Source organism: Bombina bombina, chromosome 11 (genome assembly GCF_027579735.1).
Source record: "Bombina bombina isolate aBomBom1 chromosome 11, aBomBom1.pri, whole genome shotgun sequence".
NCBI classification, from domain to species: domain Eukaryota; kingdom Metazoa; phylum Chordata; class Amphibia; order Anura; family Bombinatoridae; genus Bombina; species Bombina bombina.
In genome coordinates this window covers 57,834,013-57,856,256 of record NC_069509.1, presented here as the reverse complement: position 1 = coordinate 57,856,256, position 22,244 = coordinate 57,834,013, and the positions used below count along the sequence as shown (strand labels likewise).

At 47.3% G+C, this 22,244-nt stretch overlaps 1 protein-coding gene across 2 annotated transcripts in view; it reads left to right on the top strand.

The window, feature by feature from the left end:
• Positions 1–18,425: 18,425 nt before the first annotated feature.
• The window catches only part of MLST8 (MTOR associated protein, LST8 homolog), a 35,556-nt gene continuing 31,737 nt past the window's right edge, over positions 18,426–22,244 (top strand). The window contains exons 1-2 of one of the 2 annotated variants that reach the window (XM_053695216.1): positions 18,426–18,469; positions 21,126–21,262. In XM_053695216.1, the coding sequence (XP_053551191.1) occupies positions 21,131–21,262 (132 nt within the window). In that variant the 5' untranslated portion in view covers positions 18,426–18,469; positions 21,126–21,130. Of the gene's footprint in view, positions 18,470–18,517; positions 18,772–21,125; positions 21,263–22,244 lie in introns of those variants that run through there. The other variant, XM_053695215.1, reaches the window with a different exon arrangement.

The window sequence follows — 22,244 nt, the reverse complement described above, 5'->3', positions numbered from 1 at the left end:
GTGCTGTGTGTGCAGAGGGGATCACATCTGTATAGGGTGTTGTGTGTGCAGAGGGGATCACATCTGTATAGGGTGTTGTGTGTGCACAGAAGGGATCACATCTGTATAGGGTGCTGTGTGTGCACAGAAGGGATCACATCTGTATAGGGTGCTGTGTGCAGAAGGGATCACATCTGTATAGGGTGCTGTGTGCAGAAGGGATCACATCTGTATAGGGTGCTGTGTGTGCACAGAAGGGATCACATCTGTATAGGGTGCTGTGTGTGCACAGAAGGGATCACATCTGTATAGGGTGCTGTGTGCAGAAGGGATCACATCAGTATAGGGTGCTGTGTGTGCAGAGGGGATCACATCTGTATAGGGTGCTGTGTGCAGAAGGGATCACATCTGTATAGGGTGCTGTGTGCGCAGAAGGTATCACATCTGTATAGTGTGCTGTGTGTGCAGTGGTGGATCACATCTGTATAAGGTGCTGTGTGCAGAGGGGATCACATTTGTATAGGGTGCTGTGTATGCAGTGGGGTTCACATCTGTATATGGTGATGTGTGTGCAGTGGGGGTAACATCTGTATAAGGTGATGTGTGTGCAGTGGAGGATCACATCTGTATAAGGTGCTGTGTGTGAGCAGTGGGGGTCACATCTGTATAGGGTGCTGTGTGTGCAGTGGGGGTCACATCTGTACAGGGTTCTGTGTGTGCAGTGGAGGAGCACATCTATACAGGGTTCTGTGTGTGCATTGGATGAGCACATCTGTACAGGGTTCTGTGTGTGCAGTGGAGGAGCACATCTGTACAGGGTTCTGTGTGTGCAGTGGAGGGGCACATCTGTACAGGGTTCTGTGTGTGCAGTGGAGGAGCAAATCTGTACAGGGTTCTGTGTGTGCAAAGGACGGGCACATCTGTAAAGGGTTCTGTGTGTGCAGTGGAGGATCGCAGCTGTACAGGGCTCTGTGTGTGCAGTGGAGGATCACATCTGTACATGGTTCTGTGTGTGCAGTGGTGGATCACAGCTGTACAGGGCTCTGTGTGTGCAGTGTAGGATCACATCTGTACAGGGTTCTGTGTGTGCAGTGGAGGAGCACATCTGTACAGGGTTCTGTGTGTGCAGTGGAGGATCACATCTGTACAGGGTTCTGGGTGTGCAGTGGAGGGGCACATCTGTACAGGGTTGTGTGTGCAGTGGAGGATCACATCTGAACAGGGTGCTGTGTGTGCAGTGGAGGAGCACATCTGTACAGGGTGCTGTGTGTGCAGTGGAGGAGCACATCTGTACTGGGTGCTGTGTGTGCAGTGGAGGAGCACATCTGTACTGGGTGCTGTGTGTGCAGTGGAGGAGCACATCTGTACAGGGTTCTGTGTGTGCAGTGAAGGAGCACATTTGTACAGGGTTCTGTGTGTGCAGTGGAGGAGCACATCTGTACAAGGTTCTGAGTGTGCAGTGGAGGATCACATCTGTACAGGGTTTTGTGTGTGCAGTGGAGGAGCACATCTGTATAGGGTTCTGTGTGTGCAGTGGACGAACACATCTGTACAGGGTGCTGTGTGTGCAGTGGAGGATTACATCTGTACAGGGTTCTGTGTGTGCAGTGGGGGTCACATCTGTACAGGGTTCTGTGTGTGCAGTGGGGTCACATCTGTACAGGGTTCTGTGTGTGCAGTGGAGGAGCACATCTGTATAGGGTTCTGTGTGTGCAGTGGACGAACACATCTGTACAGGGTGCTGTGTGTGCAGTGGAGGATTACATCTGTACAGGGTTCTGTGTGTGCAGTGGGGGTCACATCTGTACAGGGTTCTGTGTGTGCAGTGGGGTCACATCTGTACAGGGTTCTGTGTGTGCAGTGGAGGAGCACATCTGTACAGGGTTCTGTGTGTGCAGTGGGGGTCACATCTGTATAGGGTGCTGTGTGTGCAGTGGAGGAGCACATCTGCACAGGGTTCTGTGTGTGCAGTGGAGGAGCACATCTGTACAGGGTTCAATGTGTGCAGTGGAGGAGCACATCTGCATAGGGTTCTGTGTGTGCAGTGGAGGAGCACATCTGCATAGGGTTCTGTGTGTGCAGTGGAGGAGCACATCTGTACAGGGTGCTGTGTGTGCAGTGGAGGAGCACATCTGTACAGGGTTCTGTGTGTGCAGTGGAGGAGCACATCTGTACAGGGTTCTGTGTGTGCAGTGGAGGAGCACATCTGTACAGGGTTCTGTGTGTGCAGTGGAGGAGCACATCTGTATAGGGTTCTGTGTGTGCAGTGGAGGAGCACATCTGTACAGGGTTCTGTGTGTGCAGTGGAGGAGCACATCTGTACAGGGTTATGTGTGTGCAGTGGAGGATCACATCTGTACAGGGTTCTGTGTGTGCAGTGGAGGAGCACATCTGTACAGGGTGCTGTGTGTGCAGTGGAGGGGAACATCTGTACAGGGTTCTGTGTGTGCAGTGGAGGAGCACATCTGTGCAGGGTTCTGTGTGTGCAGTGGAGGAGCACATCTGTATAGGGAGCTGTGTGTGCAGTGGGGGTCACATCTGTATAAGGTGATGTGTGCAGTGGAGGAGCACATCTGTACATGGTTCTGTGTGTGCAGTGGAGGAGCACATCTGTACAGGGTTCTGTGTGTGCAGTGGAGGAGCACATCTGTATAGGGTTCTGTGTGTGCAGTGGAGGATCACATCTGTATAGGGAGCTGTGTGTGCAGTGGGGGTCACATCTGTACAGGGTGCTGTGTGTGCAGTAGAGGAGCACATCTGTACAGGGTTATGTGTGTGCAGTGGAGGGGCACATCTGTACAGGGTGCTGTGTGTGCAATGGAGGAGCACATCTGTACAGGGCTCTGTGTGTGCAGTGGAGGGGCACATCTGTACAGGGTGCTGTGTGTGCAGTGGAGGAACACATCTGTACAGGGTTCTGTGTGTGCAGTGGAGGAGCACATCTGTACAGGGTTCTGTGTGTGCAGTGGAGGAGCACATCTGTACAGGGTGGTGTGTGTGCAGTGGAGGAGCACATCTGTATAGGGTGCTGTGTGTGCAGTGGAGGATCACATCTGTACAGGGTTCTGTGTGTGCAGTGGAGGAGCACATCTGTACAGGGTTCTGTGTGTGCAGTGGAGGAGCACATCTGTATAGGGTTCTGTGTGTGCAGTGGAGGAGCACATCTGTACAGGGTTCTGTGTGTGCAGTGGAGGAGCACATCTGTACAGGGTTCTGTGTGTGAGGTGGAGGATCACATCTGTACAGGGTTCTGTGTGTGCAGTGGAGGAGCACATCTGTACAGGGTGCTGTGTGTGCAGTGGAGGGGCACATCTGTACAGGGTTCTGTGTGTGCAGTGGAGGATCACATCTGTACAGGGTTCTGTGTGTGCAGTGGAGGAGCACATCTGTACAGGGTGCTGTGTGTGCAGTGGAGGGGCACATCTGTACAGGATTCTGTGTGTGCAGTGGAGGAGCACATCTGTGCAGGGTTCTGTGTGTGCAGTGGAGGAGCACATCTGTATAGGGAGCTGAGTGTGCAGTGGGGGTCGCATCTGTATAAGGTGCTGTGTGCAGTGGAGGAGCACATCTGTACATGGTTCTGTGTGTGCAGTGGAGGAGCACATCTGTACAGGGTTCTGTGAGTGCAGTGGATGAGCACATCTGTACAGGGTTCTGTGTGTGCAGTGGAGGAGCACAGCTGTACAGGGCTCTGTGTGTGCAGTGGAGGAGCACATCTGTACAGGGTTCTGTGTGTGCAGTGGAGGAGCACATCTGTATAGGGTTCTGTGTGTGCAGTGGAGGAGCACATCTGTAAAGGGTTCTGTGTGTGCAGTGGAGGAGCACATCTGTACAGGGTTCTGTGTGTGCAGTGGTGGATCACATCTGTATAAGGTGCTGTGTGCAGAGGGGATCACATTTGTATAGGGTGCTGTGTATGCAGTGGGGTTCACATCTGTATATGATGATGTGTGTGCAGTGGGGGTAACATCTGTATAAGGTGATGTGTGTGCAGTGGAGGATCACATCTGTATAAGGTGCTGTGTGTGAGCAGTGGGGGTCACATCTGTATAGGGTGCTGTGTGTGCAGTGGGGGTCACATCTGTAAAAGGTTCTGTGTGTGCAGTGGAGGAGCACATCTATACAGGGTTCTGTGTGTGCATTGGAGGAGCACATCTGTACAGGGTTCTGTGTGTGCAGTGGAGGAGCACATCTGTACAGGGTTCTGTGTGTGCAGTGGAGGGGCACATCTGTACAGGGTTATGTGTGTGCAGTGGAGGAGCAAATCTGTACAGGGTTCTGTGTGTGCAAAGGAGGGGCACATCTGTAAAGGGTTCTGTGTGTGCAGTGGAGGATCGCAGCTGTACAGGGCTCTGTGTGTGCAGTGGAGGATCACATCTGTACATGGTTCTGTGTGTGCAGTGGAGGATCACAGCTGTACAGGGCTCTGTGTGTGCAGTGTAGGATCACATCTGTACAGGGTTCTGTGTGTGCAGTGGAGGATCACATCTGTACAGGGTTCTGGGTGTGCAGTGGAGGGGCACATCTGTACAGGGTTGTGTGTGCAGTGGAGGATCACATCTGAACATGGTGCTGTGTGTGCAGTGGAGGAGCACATCTGTACAGGGTGCTGTGTGTGCAGTGGAGGAGCACATCTGTACTGGGTGCTGTGTGTGCAGTGGAGGAGCACATCTGTACTGGGTGCTGTGTGTGCAGTGGAGGAGCACATCTGTACAGGGTTCTGTGTGTGCAGTGGAGGAGCACATTTGTACAGGGTGCTGTGTGTGCAGTGGAGGAGCACATCTGTACTGGGTGCTGTGTGTGCAGTGGAGGAGCACATCTGTACTGGGTGCTGTGTGTGCAGTGGAGGAGCACATCTGTACAGGGTTCTGTGTGTGCAGTGGAGGATCACATCTGTACAGGGTTTTGTGTGTGCAGTGGAGGAGCACATCTGTACAGGGTTCTATGTGTGCAGTGGACGAACACATCTGTACAGGGTGCTGTGTGTGCAGTGGAGGATTACATCTGTACAGGGTTCTGTGTGTGCAGTGGGGGTCACATCTGTACAGGGTTCTGTGTGTGCAGTGGGGTCACATCTGTACAGGGTTCTGTGTGTGCAGTGGAGGAGCACATCTGTACAGGGTTCTGTGTGTGCAGTGGGGGTCACATCTGTATAGGGTGCTGTGTGTGCAGTGGAGGAGCACATCTGTACAGGGTTCTGTGTGTGCAGTGGAGGAGCACATCTGTACAGGGTTCAATGTGTGCAGTGGAGGAGCACATCTGCATAGGGTTCTGTGTGTGCAGTGGAGGAGCACATCTGCATAGGGTTCTGTGTGTGCAGTGGAGGAGCACATCTGTACAGGGTGCTGTGTGCAGTGGAGGAGCACATCTGTATAAGGTGCTGTGTGTGAGCAGTGGGGGTCACATCTGTATAGGGTGCTGTGTGTGCAGTGGGGGTAACATCTGTATAAGGTGATGTGTGTGCAGTGGAGGATCACATCTGTATAAGGTGCTGTGTGTGAGCAGTGGGGGTCACATCTGTATAGGGTGCTGTGTGTGCAGTGGGGGTCACATCTGTAAAAGGTTCTGTGTGTGCAGTGGAGGAGCACATCTATACAGGGTTCTGTGTGTGCATTGGAGGAGCACATCTGTACAGGGTTCTGTGTGTGCAGTGGAGGAGCACATCTGTACAGGGTTCTGTGTGTGCAGTGGAGGGGCACATCTGTACAGGGTTATGTGTGTGCAGTGGAGGAGCAAATCTGTACAGGGTTCTGTGTGTGCAAAGGAGGGGCACATCTGTAAAGGGTTCTGTGTGTGCAGTGGAGGATCGCAGCTGTACAGGGCTCTGTGTGTGCAGTGGAGGATCACATCTGTACATGGTTCTGTGTGTGCAGTGGAGGATCACAGCTGTACAGGGCTCTGTGTGTGCAGTGTAGGATCACATCTGTACAGGGTTCTGTGTGTGCAGTGGAGGATCACATCTGTACAGGGTTCTGGGTGTGCAGTGGAGGGGCACATCTGTACAGGGTTGTGTGTGCAGTGGAGGATCACATCTGAACAGGGTGCTGTGTGTGCAGTGGAGGAGCACATCTGTACAGGGTGCTGTGTGTGCAGTGGAGGAGCACATCTGTACTGGGTGCTGTGTGTGCAGTGGAGGAGCACATCTGTACTGGGTGCTGTGTGTGCAGTGGAGGAGCACATCTGTACAGGGTTCTGTGTGTGCAGTGGAGGAGCACATTTGTACAGGGTGCTGTGTGTGCAGTGGAGGAGCACATCTGTACTGGGTGCTGTGTGTGCAGTGGAGGAGCACATCTGTACTGGGTGCTGTGTGTGCAGTGGAGGAGCACATCTGTACAGGGTTCTGTGTGTGCAGTGGAGGATCACATCTGTACAGGGTTTTGTGTGTGCAGTGGAGGAGCACATCTGTATAGGGTTCTATGTGTGCAGTGGACGAACACATCTGTACAGGGTGCTGTGTGTGCAGTGGAGGATTACATCTGTACAGGGTTCTGTGTGTGCAGTGGGGGTCACATCTGTACAGGGTTCTGTGTGTGCAGTGGGGTCACATCTGTACAGGGTTCTGTGTGTGCAGTGGAGGAGCACATCTGTACAGGGTTCTGTGTGTGCAGTGGGGGTCACATCTGTATAGGGTGCTGTGTGTGCAGTGGAGGAGCACATCTGTACAGGGTTCTGTGTGTGCAGTGGAGGAGCACATCTGTACAGGGTTCAATGTGTGCAGTGGAGGAGCACATCTGCATAGGGTTCTGTGTGTGCAGTGGAGGAGCACATCTGCATAGGGTTCTGTGTGTGCAGTGGAGGAGCACATCTGTACAGGGTGCTGTGTGTGCAGTGGAGGAGCACATCTGTACAGGGTTCTGTGTGTGCAGTGGAGGAGCACATCTGTACAGGGTTCTGTGTGTGCAGTGGAGGAGCACATCTGTATATGGTTCTGTGTGTGCAGTGGAGGAGCACATCTGTACAGGGTTCTGTGTGTGCAGTGGAGGAGCACATCTGTACAGGGTTCTGTGTGTGCAGTGGAGGATCACATCTGTACAGGGTTCTGTGTGTGCAGTGGAGGAGCACATCTGTACAGGGTGCTGTGTGTGCAGTGGAGGGGAACATCTGTACAGGGTTCTGTGTGTGCAGTGGAGGAGCAAATCTGTGCAGGGTTCTGTGTGTGCAGTGGAGGACCACATCTGTATAGGGAGCTGTGTGTGCAGTGGGGGTCACATCTGTATAAGGTGATGTGTGCAGTGGAGGAGCACATCTGTACATGGTTCTGTGTGTGCAGTGGAGGAGCACATCTGTACAGGGTTCTGTGTGTGCAGTGGAGGAGCACATCTGTACAGGGTTCTGTGTGTGCAGTGGAGGAGCACATCTGTATAGGGTTCTGTGTGTGCAGTGGAGGATCACATCTGTATAAGGAGCTGTGTGTGCAGTGGGGGTCACATCTGTACAGGGTGCTGTGTGTGCAGTAGAGGAGCACATCTGTACAGGGTTCTGTGTGTGCAGTGGAGGGGCACATCTGTACAGGGTGCTGTGTGTGCAATGGAGGAGCACATCTGTACAGGGTGGTGTGTGTGCAGTGGAGGGGCACATCTGTACAGGGTGCTGTGTGTGCAGTGGAGGAACACATCTGTACAGGGTTCTGTGTGTGCAGTGGAGGAGCACATCTGTACAGGGTTCTGTGTGTGCAGTGGAGGAGCACATCTGTACAGGGTGGTGTGTGTGCAGTGGAGGAGCACATCTGTATAGGGTGCTGTGTGTGCAGTGGAGGATCACATCTGTACAGGGTTCTGTGTGTGCAGTGGAGGAGCACATCTGTACAGGGTTCTGTGTGTGCAGTGGAGGAGCACATCTGTATAGGGTTCTGTGTGTGCAGTGGAGGAGCACATCTGTACAGGGTTCTGTATGTGCAGTGGAGGAGCACATCTGTACAGGGTTCTGTGTGTGAGGTGGAGGATCACATCTGTACAGGGTTCTGTGTGTGCAGTGGAGGAGCACATCTGTACAGGGTGCTGTGTGTGCAGTGGAGGGGCACATATGTACAGGGTTCTGTGTGTGCAGTGGAGGAGCACATCTGTGCAGGGTTCTGTGTGTGCAGTGGAGGAGCACATCTGTATAGGGAGCTGAGTGTGCAGTGAGGGTCACATCTGTATAAGGTGCTGTGTGCAGTGGAAGAGCACATCTGTACATGGTTCTGTGTGTGCAGTGGAGGAGCACATCTGTACAGGGTTCTGTGAGTGCAGTGGAGGAGCACATCTGTACAGGGTTCTGTGTGTGCAGTGGAGGAGCACATCTGTATAGGGTTCTGTGTGTGCAGTGGAGGAGCACATCTGTATAGGGAGCTGTGTGTGCAGTGGGGGTCACATCTGTATAGGGTGCTGTGTGCAGTGGGGGTCACATCTGTACAGGGTGCTGTGTGTGCAGTGGAGGAGCACATCTGTACAGGGTTCTGTGTGTGCAGTGGAGGGGCACATCTGTACAGGGTGCTGTGTGTGCAATGGAGGAGCACATCTGTACAGGGTGGTGTGTGTGCAGTGGAGGGGCACATCTGTACAGGGTTCTGTGTGTGCAGTGGAGGAGCACATCTGTACAGGGTGGTGTGTGTGCAGTGGAGGAGCACATCTGTATAGGGTGCTGTGTGTGCAGTGGAGGATCACATCTGTACAGGGTTCTGTGTGTGCAGTGGAGGAGCACATCTGTACAGGGTTCTGTGTGTGCAGTGGAGGAGCACATCTGTATAGGGTTCTGTGTGTGCAGTGGAGGAGCACATCTGTACAGGGTTCTGTATGTGCAGTGGAGGAGCACATCTGTACAGGGTTCTGTGTGTGAGGTGGAGGATCACATCTGTACAGGGTTCTGTGTGTGCAGTGGAGGAGCACATCTGTACAGGGTGCTGTGTGTGCAGTGGAGGGGCACATCTGTACAGGGTTCTGTGTGTGCAGTGGAGGAGCACATCTGTGCAGGGTTCTGTGTGTGCAGTGGAGGAGCACATCTGTATAGGGAGCTGAGTGTGCAGTGGGGGTCACATCTGTATAAGGTGCTGTGTGCAGTGGAGGAGCACATCTGTACATGGTTCTGTGTGTGCAGTGGAGGAGCACATCTGTACAGGGTTCTGTGAGTGCAGTGGAGGAGCACATCTGTACAGGGTTCTGTGTGTGCAGTGGAGGAGCACATCTGTACAGGGTTCTGTGTGTGCAGTGGAGGAGCACATCTGTATAGGGAGCTGTGTGTGCAGTGGGGGTCACATCTGTATAGGGTGCTGTGTGCAGTGGGGGTCACATCTGTACAGGGTGATGTGTGTGCAGTAGAGGAGCACATCTGTACAGGGTTCTGTGTGTGCAGTGGAGGGGCACATCTGTACAGGGTGCTGTGTGTGCAATGGAGGAGCACATCTGTACAGGGTGGTGTGTGTGCAGTGGAGGGGCACATCTGTACAGGGTTCTGTGTGTGCAGTGGAGGAACACATCTGTACAGGGTTCTATGTGTGCAGTGGAGGAGCACATCTGTACAGGGTTCTGTGTGTGCAGTGGAGGAACACATCTGTACAGGGTGGTGTGTGTGCAGTGGAGGAGCACATTTGTATAGGGTTCTGTGTGTGCAGTGGAGGGGCACATCTGTACAGGGTTCTGTGTGTGCAGTGGAGGAGCACATCTGTATAGGGTTTTGTGTGTGCAGTGGAGGGACACATCTGTATAGGGTTCTGTGTGTGCAGTGGAGGGGCACATCTGTACAGGGTTCTGTGTGTGCAGTGGAGGAGCAAATCTGTACAGGGTTCTGTGTGTGCAAAGCAGGGGCACATCTGTAAAGGGTTCTGTGTGTGCAGTGGAGGATCGCAGCTGTACAGGGCTCTGTGTGTGCAGTGGAGGATCACATCTGTACATGGTTCTGTGTGTGCAGTGGAGGATCACAGCTGTACAGGGCTCTGTGTGTGCAGTGGAGGAGCACATCTGTACAGGGTTCTGTGTGTGCAGTGGAGGAGCACATCTGTATAGGGTTCTGTGTGTGCAGTGGAGGAGCACATCTGTAAAGGGTTCTGTGTGTGCAGTGGAGCACATCTGTACAGGGTTCTGTGTGTGCAGTGGAGGAGCACATCTGTACAGGGTGGTGTGTGTGCAGTGGAGGAGCACATCTGTATAAGGTTCTGTGTGTACAGTGGAGGGGCACATCTGTACAGGGTTCTGTGTGTGCAGTGGAGGAGCACATCTGTACAGGGTTCTGTGTGTGCAGTGGAGGGGCACATCTGTACAGGGTTCTGTGTGTGCAGTGGAGGAGCACATCTGTACAGGGTTTTGTGTGTGCAGTGGAGGGGCACATCTGTACAGGGTACTGTGTGTGCAGTGGAGGAGCACAGCTGTACAGGGTTCTGTGTGTGCAGTGAAGGGGCACATCTGTACAGGGTTCTGTGTGTGCAGTGGAGGGGCACATCTGTACAGGGTTCTTTGTGTGCAGTGGAGGAGCACATCTGTACAGGGTTCTGTGTGTGCAGTGGAGGAGCACATCTGTAAAGGGTTCTGTGTGTGCAGTGGAGGAGCACATCTGTACAGGGTGCTGTGTGTGCAGTGGAGGAGCACATCTGTATAGAGTTCTGTGTGTGCATTGGAGGGTCACATCTGTACAGGGTTCTGTGTGTGCATTGGAGGGTCACATCTGTACAGGGTTCTGTGTGTGCAGTGGAGGGGCACATCTGTACAGGGTTCTGTGTGTGCAGTGGAGGAACACATATGTACAGGGTTCTGTGTGTGCAGTGGAGGAGCACATCTGTACAGGGTTCTGTGTGTGCAGTGGAGGAGCACATCTGTACATGGTTCTGTGTGTGCAGTGGAGGAGTACATCTGTACAGGGTTTTGTGTGTGCAGTGGAGGAGCACATCTGTACAGGGTTCTGTGTGTGCAGTGGAGGAGCACATCTGTACAGGGTTCTGTGTGTGCAGTGGAGGGGCACATCTGTACAAGGTTCTATGTGTGCAGTGGAGGAGCACATCTGTACAGGGTGCTGTTTGTGCAGTGGAGGAGCACATCTGTACAGGGTTCTGTGTGTGCAGTGGAGGAGCACATCTGTACAGGGTTCTGTGTGTGCAGTGGAGGAGCACATCTGTACAGGGTTCTGTGTGTGCAGTGGAGGAGCACATCTGTACAGGGTTCTGTGTGTGCAGTGGAGGAGCACATTTGTATAGGGTGCTGTGTGTGCAGTGGGGGTCACATCTGTAAAATGTTCTGTGTTTGCAGTGGAGGAGCACATCTGTACAGGGTTCTGTGTGTGCAGTGGAGAAGCACATTTGTATAGGGTGCTGTGTGTGCAGTGGGGGTCACATCTGTACAGGGTTCTGTGTGTGCAGTGGAGGAGCACATCTGTACAGGGTTCTGTGTGTGCAGTGGAGGAGCACATCTGTACAGGGTTCTGTGTGTGCAGTGGAGGAGCACATCTGTATAGGGTTCTGTGTGTGCAGTGGAGGAGCACATCTGTATAGGGTTCTTTGTGTGCAGTGGAGGAGCACATATGTATAGGGTGCTGTGTGTGCAGTGGGGGTCACATCTGTACAGGGTTCTGTGTGTGCAGTGGGGTCACATCTGTACAGGGTTCTGTGTGTGCAGCGGGGGTCACATCTGTACAGGGTTCTGTGTGTGCAGTGGGGTCACATCTGTACAGGGTTCTGTGTGTGCAGTGGGGGTCACATCTGTACAGGGTTCTGTGTGTGCAGTGGGGGTCACATCTGTATAGGGTGCTGTGTGTGCAGTGGAGGAGCACATCTGTACAGGGTTCTTTGTGTGCAGTGGAGGAGCACATCTGTACAGGGTTCTGTGTGTGCATTGGAGGGTCACATCTGTACAGGGTTCTGTGTGTGCAGTGGAGGGGCACATCTGTACAGGGTTCTGTGTGTGCAGTGGAGGAACACATCTGTACAGGGTTCTGTGTGTGCAGTGGAGGAGCACATCTGTACAGGGTTCTGTGTGTGCAGTGGAGGAGCACATCTGTACATGGTTCTGTGTGTGCAGTGGAGGAGTACATCTGTACAGGGTTCTGTGTGTGCAGTGGAGGAGCACATCTGTACAGGGTTCTGTGTGTGCAGTGGAGGAGCACATCTGTACAGGGTTCTGTGTGTGCAGTGGAGGGGCACATCTGTACAAGGTTCTATGTGTGCAGTGGAGGAGCACATCTGTACAGGGTGCTGTTTGTGCAGTGGAGGAGCACATCTGTACAGGGTTCTGTGTGTGCAGTGGAGGAGCACATCTGTACAGGGTTCTGTGTGTGCAGTGGAGGAGCACATCTGTACAGGGTTCTGTGTGTGCAATGGAGGAGCACATCTGTACAGGGTTCTGTGTGTGCAGTGGAGGAGCACATTTGTATAGGGTGCTGTGTGTGCAGTGGGGGTCACATCTGTAAAATGTTCTGTGTGTGCAGTGGAGGAGCACATCTGTACAGGGTTCTGTGTGTGCAGTGGAGAAGCACATTTGTATAGGGTGCTGTGTGTGCAGTGGGGGTCACATCTGTACAGGGTTCTGTGTGTGCAGTGGAGGAGCACATCTGTACAGGGTTCTGTGTGTGCAGTGGAGGAGCACATCTGTACAGGGTTCTGTGTGTGCAGTGGAGGAGCACATCTGTATAGGGTTCTGTGTGTGCAGTGGAGGAGCACATCTGTATAGGGTTCTTTGTGTGCAGTGGAGGAGCACATATGTATAGGGTGCTGTGTGTGCAGTGGGGGTCACATCTGTACAGGGTTCTGTGTGTGCAGTGGGGTCACATCTGTACAGGGTTCTGTGTGTGCAGCGGGGGTCACATCTGTACAGGGTTCTGTGTGTGCAGTGGGGTCACATCTGTACAGGGTTCTGTGTGTGCAGTGGGGGTCACATCTGTACAGGGTTCTGTGTGTGCAGTGGGGGTCACATCTGTATAGGGTGCTGTGTGTGCAGTGGAGGAGCACATCTGTACAGGGTTCTTTGTGTGCAGTGGAGGAGCACATCTGTATAGGGTGCTGTGTGTGCAGTGAAGGGTACATCTGTATAGGGTTCTGTGTGTGCAGTGGAGGAGCACATCTGTATAGGGTTCTGTGTGTGCAGTGGAGGAGCACATCTGTATAGGGTTCTGTGTGTGCAGTGGAGGAGCACATCTGTATAGGGTTCTGTGTGTGCAGTGGAGGAGCACATCTGTATAGGGTTCTGTGTGTGCAGTGGAGGAGCACATCTGTATAGGGTGCTGTGTGTGCAGTGGGGGTCACATCTGTATAGGGTGCTGTGTGTGCAGTGGAGGAGCACATCTGTACAGGGTTCTGTGTGTGCAGTGGAGGAGCACATCTGTACAGGGTTCTGTGTGTGCAGTGGAGGAGCACATCTGTACAGGGTGCTGTTTGTGCAGTGAGGGATAACATCTCTATATGGTGCTGTGTGTGCATCGAAGGCTCACAACTCTGTATGGTGTTATGTGTGCAGAGGTGGCTCACATCTTTATAGGGTGTTGTGTGTATAGAGGGGGCTCACATCTCTATAGGGTGCTATGTATGTAGGTAGGGTTTACATATCTATAGGGTGCTGTCTGTGCAATGGGCTCACACATCTCTATAGAGTGACCTGTGGGCAGTGAAGGCTCACATATCCGTATGGTGGTGTGTGTGTGTGTGCACTGGGAGCTCAGATTGCTATAAGGTGTTGTGTGTGCACTGGGAGCTTATAGCTTCAAATAATGCTGTGTGTGCACTGGGGGTTCACATTGCTATACGGTGCTGTGTGTGCACTGGGGGTTCACATTGCTATAAGGTGCCGAGTACATGGGGAGTTCAGCTCATTTTAGAATGTTTTATTTATATAGGCTCTTTATCAGATCTATAGGATGTAGTATGTATAAGGGGAATTCACATGACTATGGATACTGTGTGTATAAGGGGAGCGCACATTACTATGAGATGTGTGTGTATAAGGGGAGATAACCCCTATGAGGTACTGTGTGTATAGGAGGAAATCACATCACTATGGGCAAGATTACAAGTCGCGCAGCAAATCAGTTGCAAAAACTCGGTGCTCGTTATGGCTTTTTCACATTTGGGGTTGCACAGCTATTACAAATTGAGAAATAACTTATTTTGGGCGTGCGTTAAGCCGCGTAATGCAAACTACGAAATCTTGTGCGCGTTCAAGTATTACCCATAGAAGTCAATGGAGAAGACAAATAGAAAAATAAAAAAAACAACAAAAACCATAATCTGTTGCGCAAAGCCCATGACGTATTCTCCTCGAAAAGTGTACATGAAAATGCAAATATTTCATATAGCGAAAAGGTTTTCACAACGGAATATGTTCTATTTAATTATAAATAAATATTTCTTTATATATGTGATGATTTTTGGACTGATATATCTATTTATTGCGAGATATGTATATGAATATACAGTATATATATATATATATATATATATATATATATATATATATATATATATATATATATATATACAGGTAGCCCTTAGTTTACGCCGGGGTTAGGTTCCAGAAGGAATGGTTGTAAATCGAAACCGTTGTAATTTGAAACCCAGTTTATAATGTAAGTCAATGGGAAGTGAGGGAGATAGGTTCCAGGCCCCTCTGAAATTGTCATAAGTAACACCTAATACATTTATTTTTAAAGCTTTGAAATGAAGACTTTAAATGCTAAACAGCATTATAAACCTAATAAAATAATCACACAACACAGACTTTACTTGCATTTTTCTGCAAACAGTTCTTTCTATGCATTCCAATCTGGACTGATTTATAGACAGGAAGATCTTGTTCCATTGAAATATGCTCGATAGCTCAGGTCTGGTTAAACTGATTAATTTCAGCTTGCTTGACTTTGCTGCAACACAAGCGGACAGCTCCACCTACTGCCTATTTCAATAAATGCACTGCTTTTCAATGCTTTTCAATAGCAGTCACATGACTGGAAAAAAAGGTTGTTATTCTGAAACGGTGTAAATTGAACCGTTGTAAAACGAGGGCCACCTGTATATATATATATATATATATATATATATATATATATATATATATTTATATGTCTAGATATCTCAAGATCTATATGCGAAAATCTCTTTGAAAATCCCTGAGATATTGTTTAATGTGCATAAGATTGTAATGTAAAATATTTTCATTATCTTTATAGTTAAACATATCTCTATACATATAAATCCATATTTCTCAATGTATATGTATGTATGTCAATGTAAAATCCCTGCGTCTGCTCTGTCTTTGAGCCCTTATAACTTTTGTGAGCAATATTTTTTTTAAGAATTTTTATTAGACAGTGTTAATATGAGTGTAACTGTACTTTGTAATGTATTTTTGAAGTATTTCATGAAACTTTTTTTGAGTACTACAGCTCTTCGAGCGCGTAAAGGACTATTGCGTAAAAGGCGAATGTGCGCACGCAATCGGGATATTTCAAGACTTGTAATACCTGTGCAATGGAAATTGATTGCAAAAAGACCACATCACGTGCAGAAAACTCATAACGCCCTACTTGTAATCTTGCCCAATGGGTGCAGTGTGTATAAGGAAAGATCACATCACTGTGGCTGCGGAGTGTATAAGATCACATCATTATGGGTGCAGTGTGAATAAGGGGAGATCACATCATTATGGGTGCAGTGTGTATAAGGGGAGGTCACATGACTATGGGTGCAGTGTGTATAAAGGGAGATCACATCATTATGGGTGTAGTGTGTATAAAGGGAGATCACATCATTATGGGTGTAGTGTGTATAAAGGGAGATCACATCATTATGGGTGCAGTGTGTATAAGGGGAGGTCACATGACTATGGGTGCAATGTGTATAAAGGGAGATCACATCATTATGGGTGCAGTGTGTATAAAGGGAGATCACATGACTATAGGTGCAGTGTGTAAAAGGGGAGATCACATGACTATGGGTGCAGTGTGTATAAGGGGAGATCACATGACTATGGGTGCAGTGTGTAAAAGGGGAGATCACATGACTATGGGTGCAGTGTGTATAAAGGGAGATCACATCATTATGGGTGTAGTGTGTATAAAGGGAGATCACATCATTATGGGTGTAGTGTGTATAAAGGGAGATCACATCATTATGGGTGCAGTGTGTATAAGGGGAGGTCACATGACTATGGGTGAAGTGTGTAAAAGGGGAGATCACATGACTATGGGTGCAGTGTGTATAAGGGTAGGCTTACCAGAAGTCCCACTTTTACTGGGATTGTCCCGGTTTGGATTCGCTGTCCCAGTGTCCCACCCAGTTGTTCATTCTGTCCCAGTAGGGTTGCCACCTCCAGGTTTCAAATAATGTGTCCGGGTTTCAGACCACCTGAAACCCGGACACATTATTCAAAATGACTGGACTGTGGCTCTCCAGCATAGTTGGATGCTGGTACTTTGTTACATACAGCCCTGCTTAGCTTAACGTTTGTGTCCTTCAAAGTTTACATTTAGTAATACAGGCTGAGTGAGCAGCGTAGGTTTTTTTTTAATTTTGTAGTACTACTTGGTTTATTTTTCTAAGAATTTAACACCCCCCCCCCAACCCTTGGTGTCATTGCCGGTAATACACCTTTAGGTGAATCATATGGGTATGACTAGGAAGTACAGACAGGCAGGGTTTTTGGCCTGGATCTTGCTTTACTTCATGCAGAATAGCATTTTGGCTATAATCTTCCTGCATTATGGTATAGAGTAGCCTCTTAAACAGCTTTAGCAGGTACGTGTTTCTTTTTTACTTTCATTCAATGTTGTATTTATGCCTTATAAGTATTTGGCTCTGTTCCTTAATTAGACACATAAAACACATTACACCGCAGATATTAAATTGTGAAATTGATCATTATGAAAGTGATAATTATGCTTGATGTTTGGCATTATTTAGAATCTGAGATTTAGATTAATGATTTATTTGCCATGACAACATAATGGTGCCTTTTTCACTAGGGGGTGGTGTTATGGTCTATTTAAACTGTGTGATTCACTTGTTTGACTGAGGAAGGGTAGAGTATCCACAAAACATTACACACATAAAAGCTACTACTTTAAAAGGACCGGTAATTGCCACGCCCCCTTGACCACGCTCCTGACCACACCCCCACTGGCACCGCACCAGGTGGTCCCAGTTTCACCTCTAAAAATTATGGTAAGCCTATATAAGGGGAGATCACATGACTATAGGTCCAGTGTGTATAAGGAGCTCACATGACTATGGGTGCAGTGTGTATAAGGAGATCACATGACTATGGGTGCTGTGTGTATAAGGAGATCACATAAATACGAGTGTGTTTATAAGGGGAGATCACATAAATAGGAGTGTGTTTATAAGGAGATCCCACCTTTATATGTACAGTGTGTGTAATAAGGGGAGATCACATTATAATGGGTGCTGTGTGTATAAGGAGATCACATCATTATGGATGCTGTGTGTATAAGGAGATCACATCATTATGGATGCTGTGTATATAAGGAGATCACATCATTATGGATGCTGTGTGTATAAGGAGATCACATCATTATGGATGCTGTGTATATAAGGAGATCACATCATTATGGATGCTGTGTATATAAGGAGATCACATCATTATGGATGCTGTGTGTATAAGGAGATCACATCATTATGGATGCTGTGTATATAAGGAGATCACATCATTATGGATGCTGTGTGTATAAGGAGATCACATCATTATGGATGCTGTGTATATAAGGAGATCACATCATTATGGATGCTGTGTGTATAAGGAGATCACATCATTATGGATGCTGTGTATATAAGGAGATCACATCATTATGGATGCTGTGTGTATAAGGAGATCACATCATTATGGATGCTGTGTGTATAAGGAGATCACATCATTATGGATGCTGTGTGTATAAGGAGATCACATCATTATGGATGCTGTGTATATAAGGAGATCACATCATTATGGATGCTGTGTGTATAAGGAGATCACATCATTATGGATGCTGTGTATATAAGGAGATCACATCATTATGGGTGCAGTGTGTATAAGGAGATCACATGACTATGGGTGCTGTGTGTATAAGGAGATCACATAAATACGAGTGTGTTTATAAGGGGAGATCACATAAATAGGAGTGTGTTTATAAGGAGATCCCACCTTTATATGTGCAGTGTGTGTAATACGGGGAGATCACATTATTATGGGTGCTGTGTGTATAAGGAGATCACATCATTATGGGTGCTGTGTGTATAAGGAGATCACATGACTATGGGTGCTGTGTGTATAAGGAGATCACATAAAAACGAGTGTGTTTATAACGAGATCCCACCTTTATATGTGCAGTGTGTGTAATACGGGGAGATCACATCCATAAGGGAGCGTATATAATATCACAACAGACCATATAACAAGCTGCGCTATTCTTATCCCTCGATACAGGCTCCGCCTTTTTCTGTACTCATTTTCCAATTGGTGTATGCGCTATGGCTAAGCAGGGACAGTAGTACCCTATTCTGGTGACGTCACTAGACTGCGCCTCTGACGTCTAAACGAAGAAGTATTAGGTGAGATTCTGGTTTGTTATTTTTTTGTTAGACCTCCAGCTCTCCTGCATTTATTAGCTGGCAATGCCTCTACGTCACTGTGGTTACTACACGTAAAACTGCAGCTAGGGATAAGGAACATCGTGCACCCACTGGCATTACGCCGCTTTCTTACAGCCAGGGACTTTACTGGGGCTCTTGTAGGAGCCAGACATACAGTTATATGTCAGGTTCAGTTTATGTGTATGGGGTTTGTCTGTATCACGTGTCAGTGGGTGAAGTGCACAGGAGCTGCCAACTGACTTGTTTCTGTAGAATTATATGTAAGAAAATAAAGGAGCCAAGACTAGAGATGTTCTCTCTGATACACAGCAGGTCATGTTATGTGTCAGCATCATTAGCAGAAGGGCAGTGTGAGGGTAAAACCTATATCAAGAAGAGTCTAGTTAAAGTGAAAAAAAATGGCAAACTAAAGGGACAGTCTAGTCAAAATTAAACTTTCATGATTCAGTTAGGATATGCAATTTATACAACTTTCCAATTTACTTTTATTAGCAAATTTGCTATGTTCTCTTGGTATTCTTTATTGAAAGCTAAACTTGGGTAGGTTCATATGCTAATGTCTAAGCCCATGAAGACTGCCTCTTATCTCAGTGCATTTTGACAGCTTTTCACAGCTAGACAGCCGTAGTTCATATGTGTCATAAAGAAAATATTGTGCTTGTTTCCGTGGAGTTATTTATGAGTTAGCACTGGTTGGCTAAAATGCAAGTCTGTCAAAAGAACTGAGAGGCTTAGATACAAGGTAATCACATAGGGGCAATGTATATTAATATAACTGTATTGGTTATGCAAAACTGACATATTGGTGGGAAGCTGGTAGCACTAAAAGGTACTTACCTGTGGTGTCCATGGTTGGACTTGTCTGTTCCTTGTCCCGTGCTGTCTTCCCACCAGATGGCTGTTATGTGCACATATTGTACATGCACAGTGGCCCTCTGATCGGCCCACACCTCCAATACATATGAAATTCTGTGTGGTGATCAGTTCACCGTAAAAGGGGCACCAAAAATGTATGTTGAATCATGGCCCACTAGCAGAACCACCAAGGCCCGGTATTGGGCCACGGCCCGGCTGTTGAGAAACCCTGCTTTGGTTATTTTATTATGAAATGTGAACTCGGGGCAGCATAAACTGGTAGCATCAATATTTTAGCATTATACTAATACTTTGTATTTTAAAGGGGCAGTGTACTATAAAATGTTTTCTTCTTTAACATGTTCCCAATTATCTATTTTACCTGCTGTAAGGATTTAAAGGGGAATTATAACAGTCTGAGATTGTAATATACAATATAAAAAGTATACTTTCATTATTTATTTTGTCCCATTTTCCTGTAATTTAACAATGAAAATTGTTGTTTTTCAGAATTCCACTATTCTCTATAAAGTAATGGGGGCCACCATATTGTAACCTATTTTTTTCCCCTTCTTTATCTCTTCTACTGAGTACAAGTATAGACTGATATAAAACTGACAATTAAAAAAGTGTGTAGAAACAATGTTTGAGTGGTAACCCTCTTAAATAGTATATAGTAATCCTATATACGACTTAGTCTTGTTTGCACACTCTCTTATTTCCTGGTTTATATCTGGCCTTTATTGACATTGGCAGCACTCCCAAAGATGTACGTATATAAACTTTTTGTAAGGTGTGCTAAACCAAACTCTGTATTTGTGTGTGTATGTATGTATATATATATATATATATATATATATATATATATATATATATATACAAAATAGTGGTATTGTGTAGCAAAAAACAATGTCATGTCCTTTAACCCTTTTCTCGAAGGACTCATCCGTTCAGGTTTGAATGGTAAACAAAAAAGAAAGCACGTAATCTTTACTGCGACCATGTGCTTCTAAAACGACATTTGGCTCCTGGGGGACTGCCTTCGTTGCTTGGCACGTCCCCCAGTTGGACCAATCAGCATTTGTACCCAGAAGGGAGCAGGGTGCCGCAAAAGTTAAGATGTTCCATGCCATCCTAAAAGGGTTAATTACTGCTCCCTGGGGACCAAATATTGTTGACAGATGGTGACATTTTCCAGTTGCCATTTGACTTTTCATATTTTTAATTGTACACACATATATATATATATATATTATATATACACACACACACCTTACTGTTATAATATGTGAGTGTATACTTTGCCCCTTCTGTGGCTTTACAAATGTCCCTGTACTGTTGTCCTTGTCACCTGTTTAAGTACCCGTCAGCCCAAGACATACTTCCCAACATTTGTGGCTAACTATTAGGGATTGGGGAGGTTGAAGAAGGCTGTCACCATTGTGTGGAAGTGCAGTGATCAAGGGTAGATAGTGGGCATGTTTGTTTGGTCGGTAAGCGTGCCTGGCTGGTTTGTAGGTGGGTCTAGGTGGTCTATGGGCGGGGCTAAGGGAACAAATTGGGACTGTTTTCTGTCTCAGAGGGACAGCAGGACAGAACTCAGAATTATGGACTGTCCCTCTTAAATTTAGACAATGGGGAAGTCTACTTAGGATATGTGTGACGTGTTTTATATTGTTTTTATATATATATATATATATATATATATATATATATATGTCTGTGTGAGTGACAAGTCTGTACCCTTTCATGTTTTCAGGCACCATGATGAACTCCTCACAAGGCACAGTAGGCAGTGATCCTGTCATCCTTGCCACAGCCGGATATGACCACACTGTGCGCTTCTGGCAAGCTCACAGCGGCATCTGTACTCGCACTGTTCAGCACCAAGACTCTGTATCCTTTAAGATCATTACATGGGATGAACCTTTTTAAACTGTTTTAATTTAAAAGGACATGAACCCAAATTTTTTCTTTCATAATGCAGAGAGAGCATGTTATTTTAAACAACTTTCCAATTTACTTCTATTATCTAATTTGTTTTGCTTTCTTGATACCCTTTGTTGAAAATGATACCTAGATAGTCTTGGGTGCTGCTGATTGGTGGCTGCACATATATGCTTCTTGTCATTGGCTCACCAGATCACTTCCAAAAGTACATTGCTGTTCCTTCAACAAAGAATACCAAGAGAATGAAACAACATAATGTAAATTAGTTTTTTTAATATTTGTGCATAATCAGACCTTTTCTCACTGGCTGATAGGAATAACACCCTCAATTCTAGGGGACGAGAGGGTCGTTCTAGAGAAACAGATTTATTTATCATATGAAAATCAGTTAGATTTTTTCATTATTTAAAACAAAAAGGCCCTCTATACATTTTGATAATTCATTTTTTCCACAGAATATAAGAAGTAATTTAAAGGGACAGTCTAGGCCAAAATAAACTTTCATGATTCAGATAGAGCATGTAATTTTAAACAATTTTCCAATTTACTTTTATCACCAATTTTGCTTTGTTCTCTTGGTATTCTTAGTTGAAAGCTTAACCTAGGAGGTTCATATGCTAATTTCTTAGACCTTGAAGCCCACCTCTTTCAGATTGCATTTTAACAGTTTTTTTTGTTAGTTCACATATTTCATATAGATAACACTGTGCTCGTGCACGTGAAGTAATCTGGGAGCAGGCACTGATTGGCTAGACTGCAAGTCTGTCAAAAGAACTGAAAAAAGGGGCAGCTTGCAGAGGCTTAGATACAAGATAATCACAGAGGTTAAAAGTATATTATTATAACTGTGTTGGTAATTCAAAACTGGGAAATGGGTAATAAAGGGATTATCTATCTTTTAAAACAATAAAAATTCTGGTGTAGACTG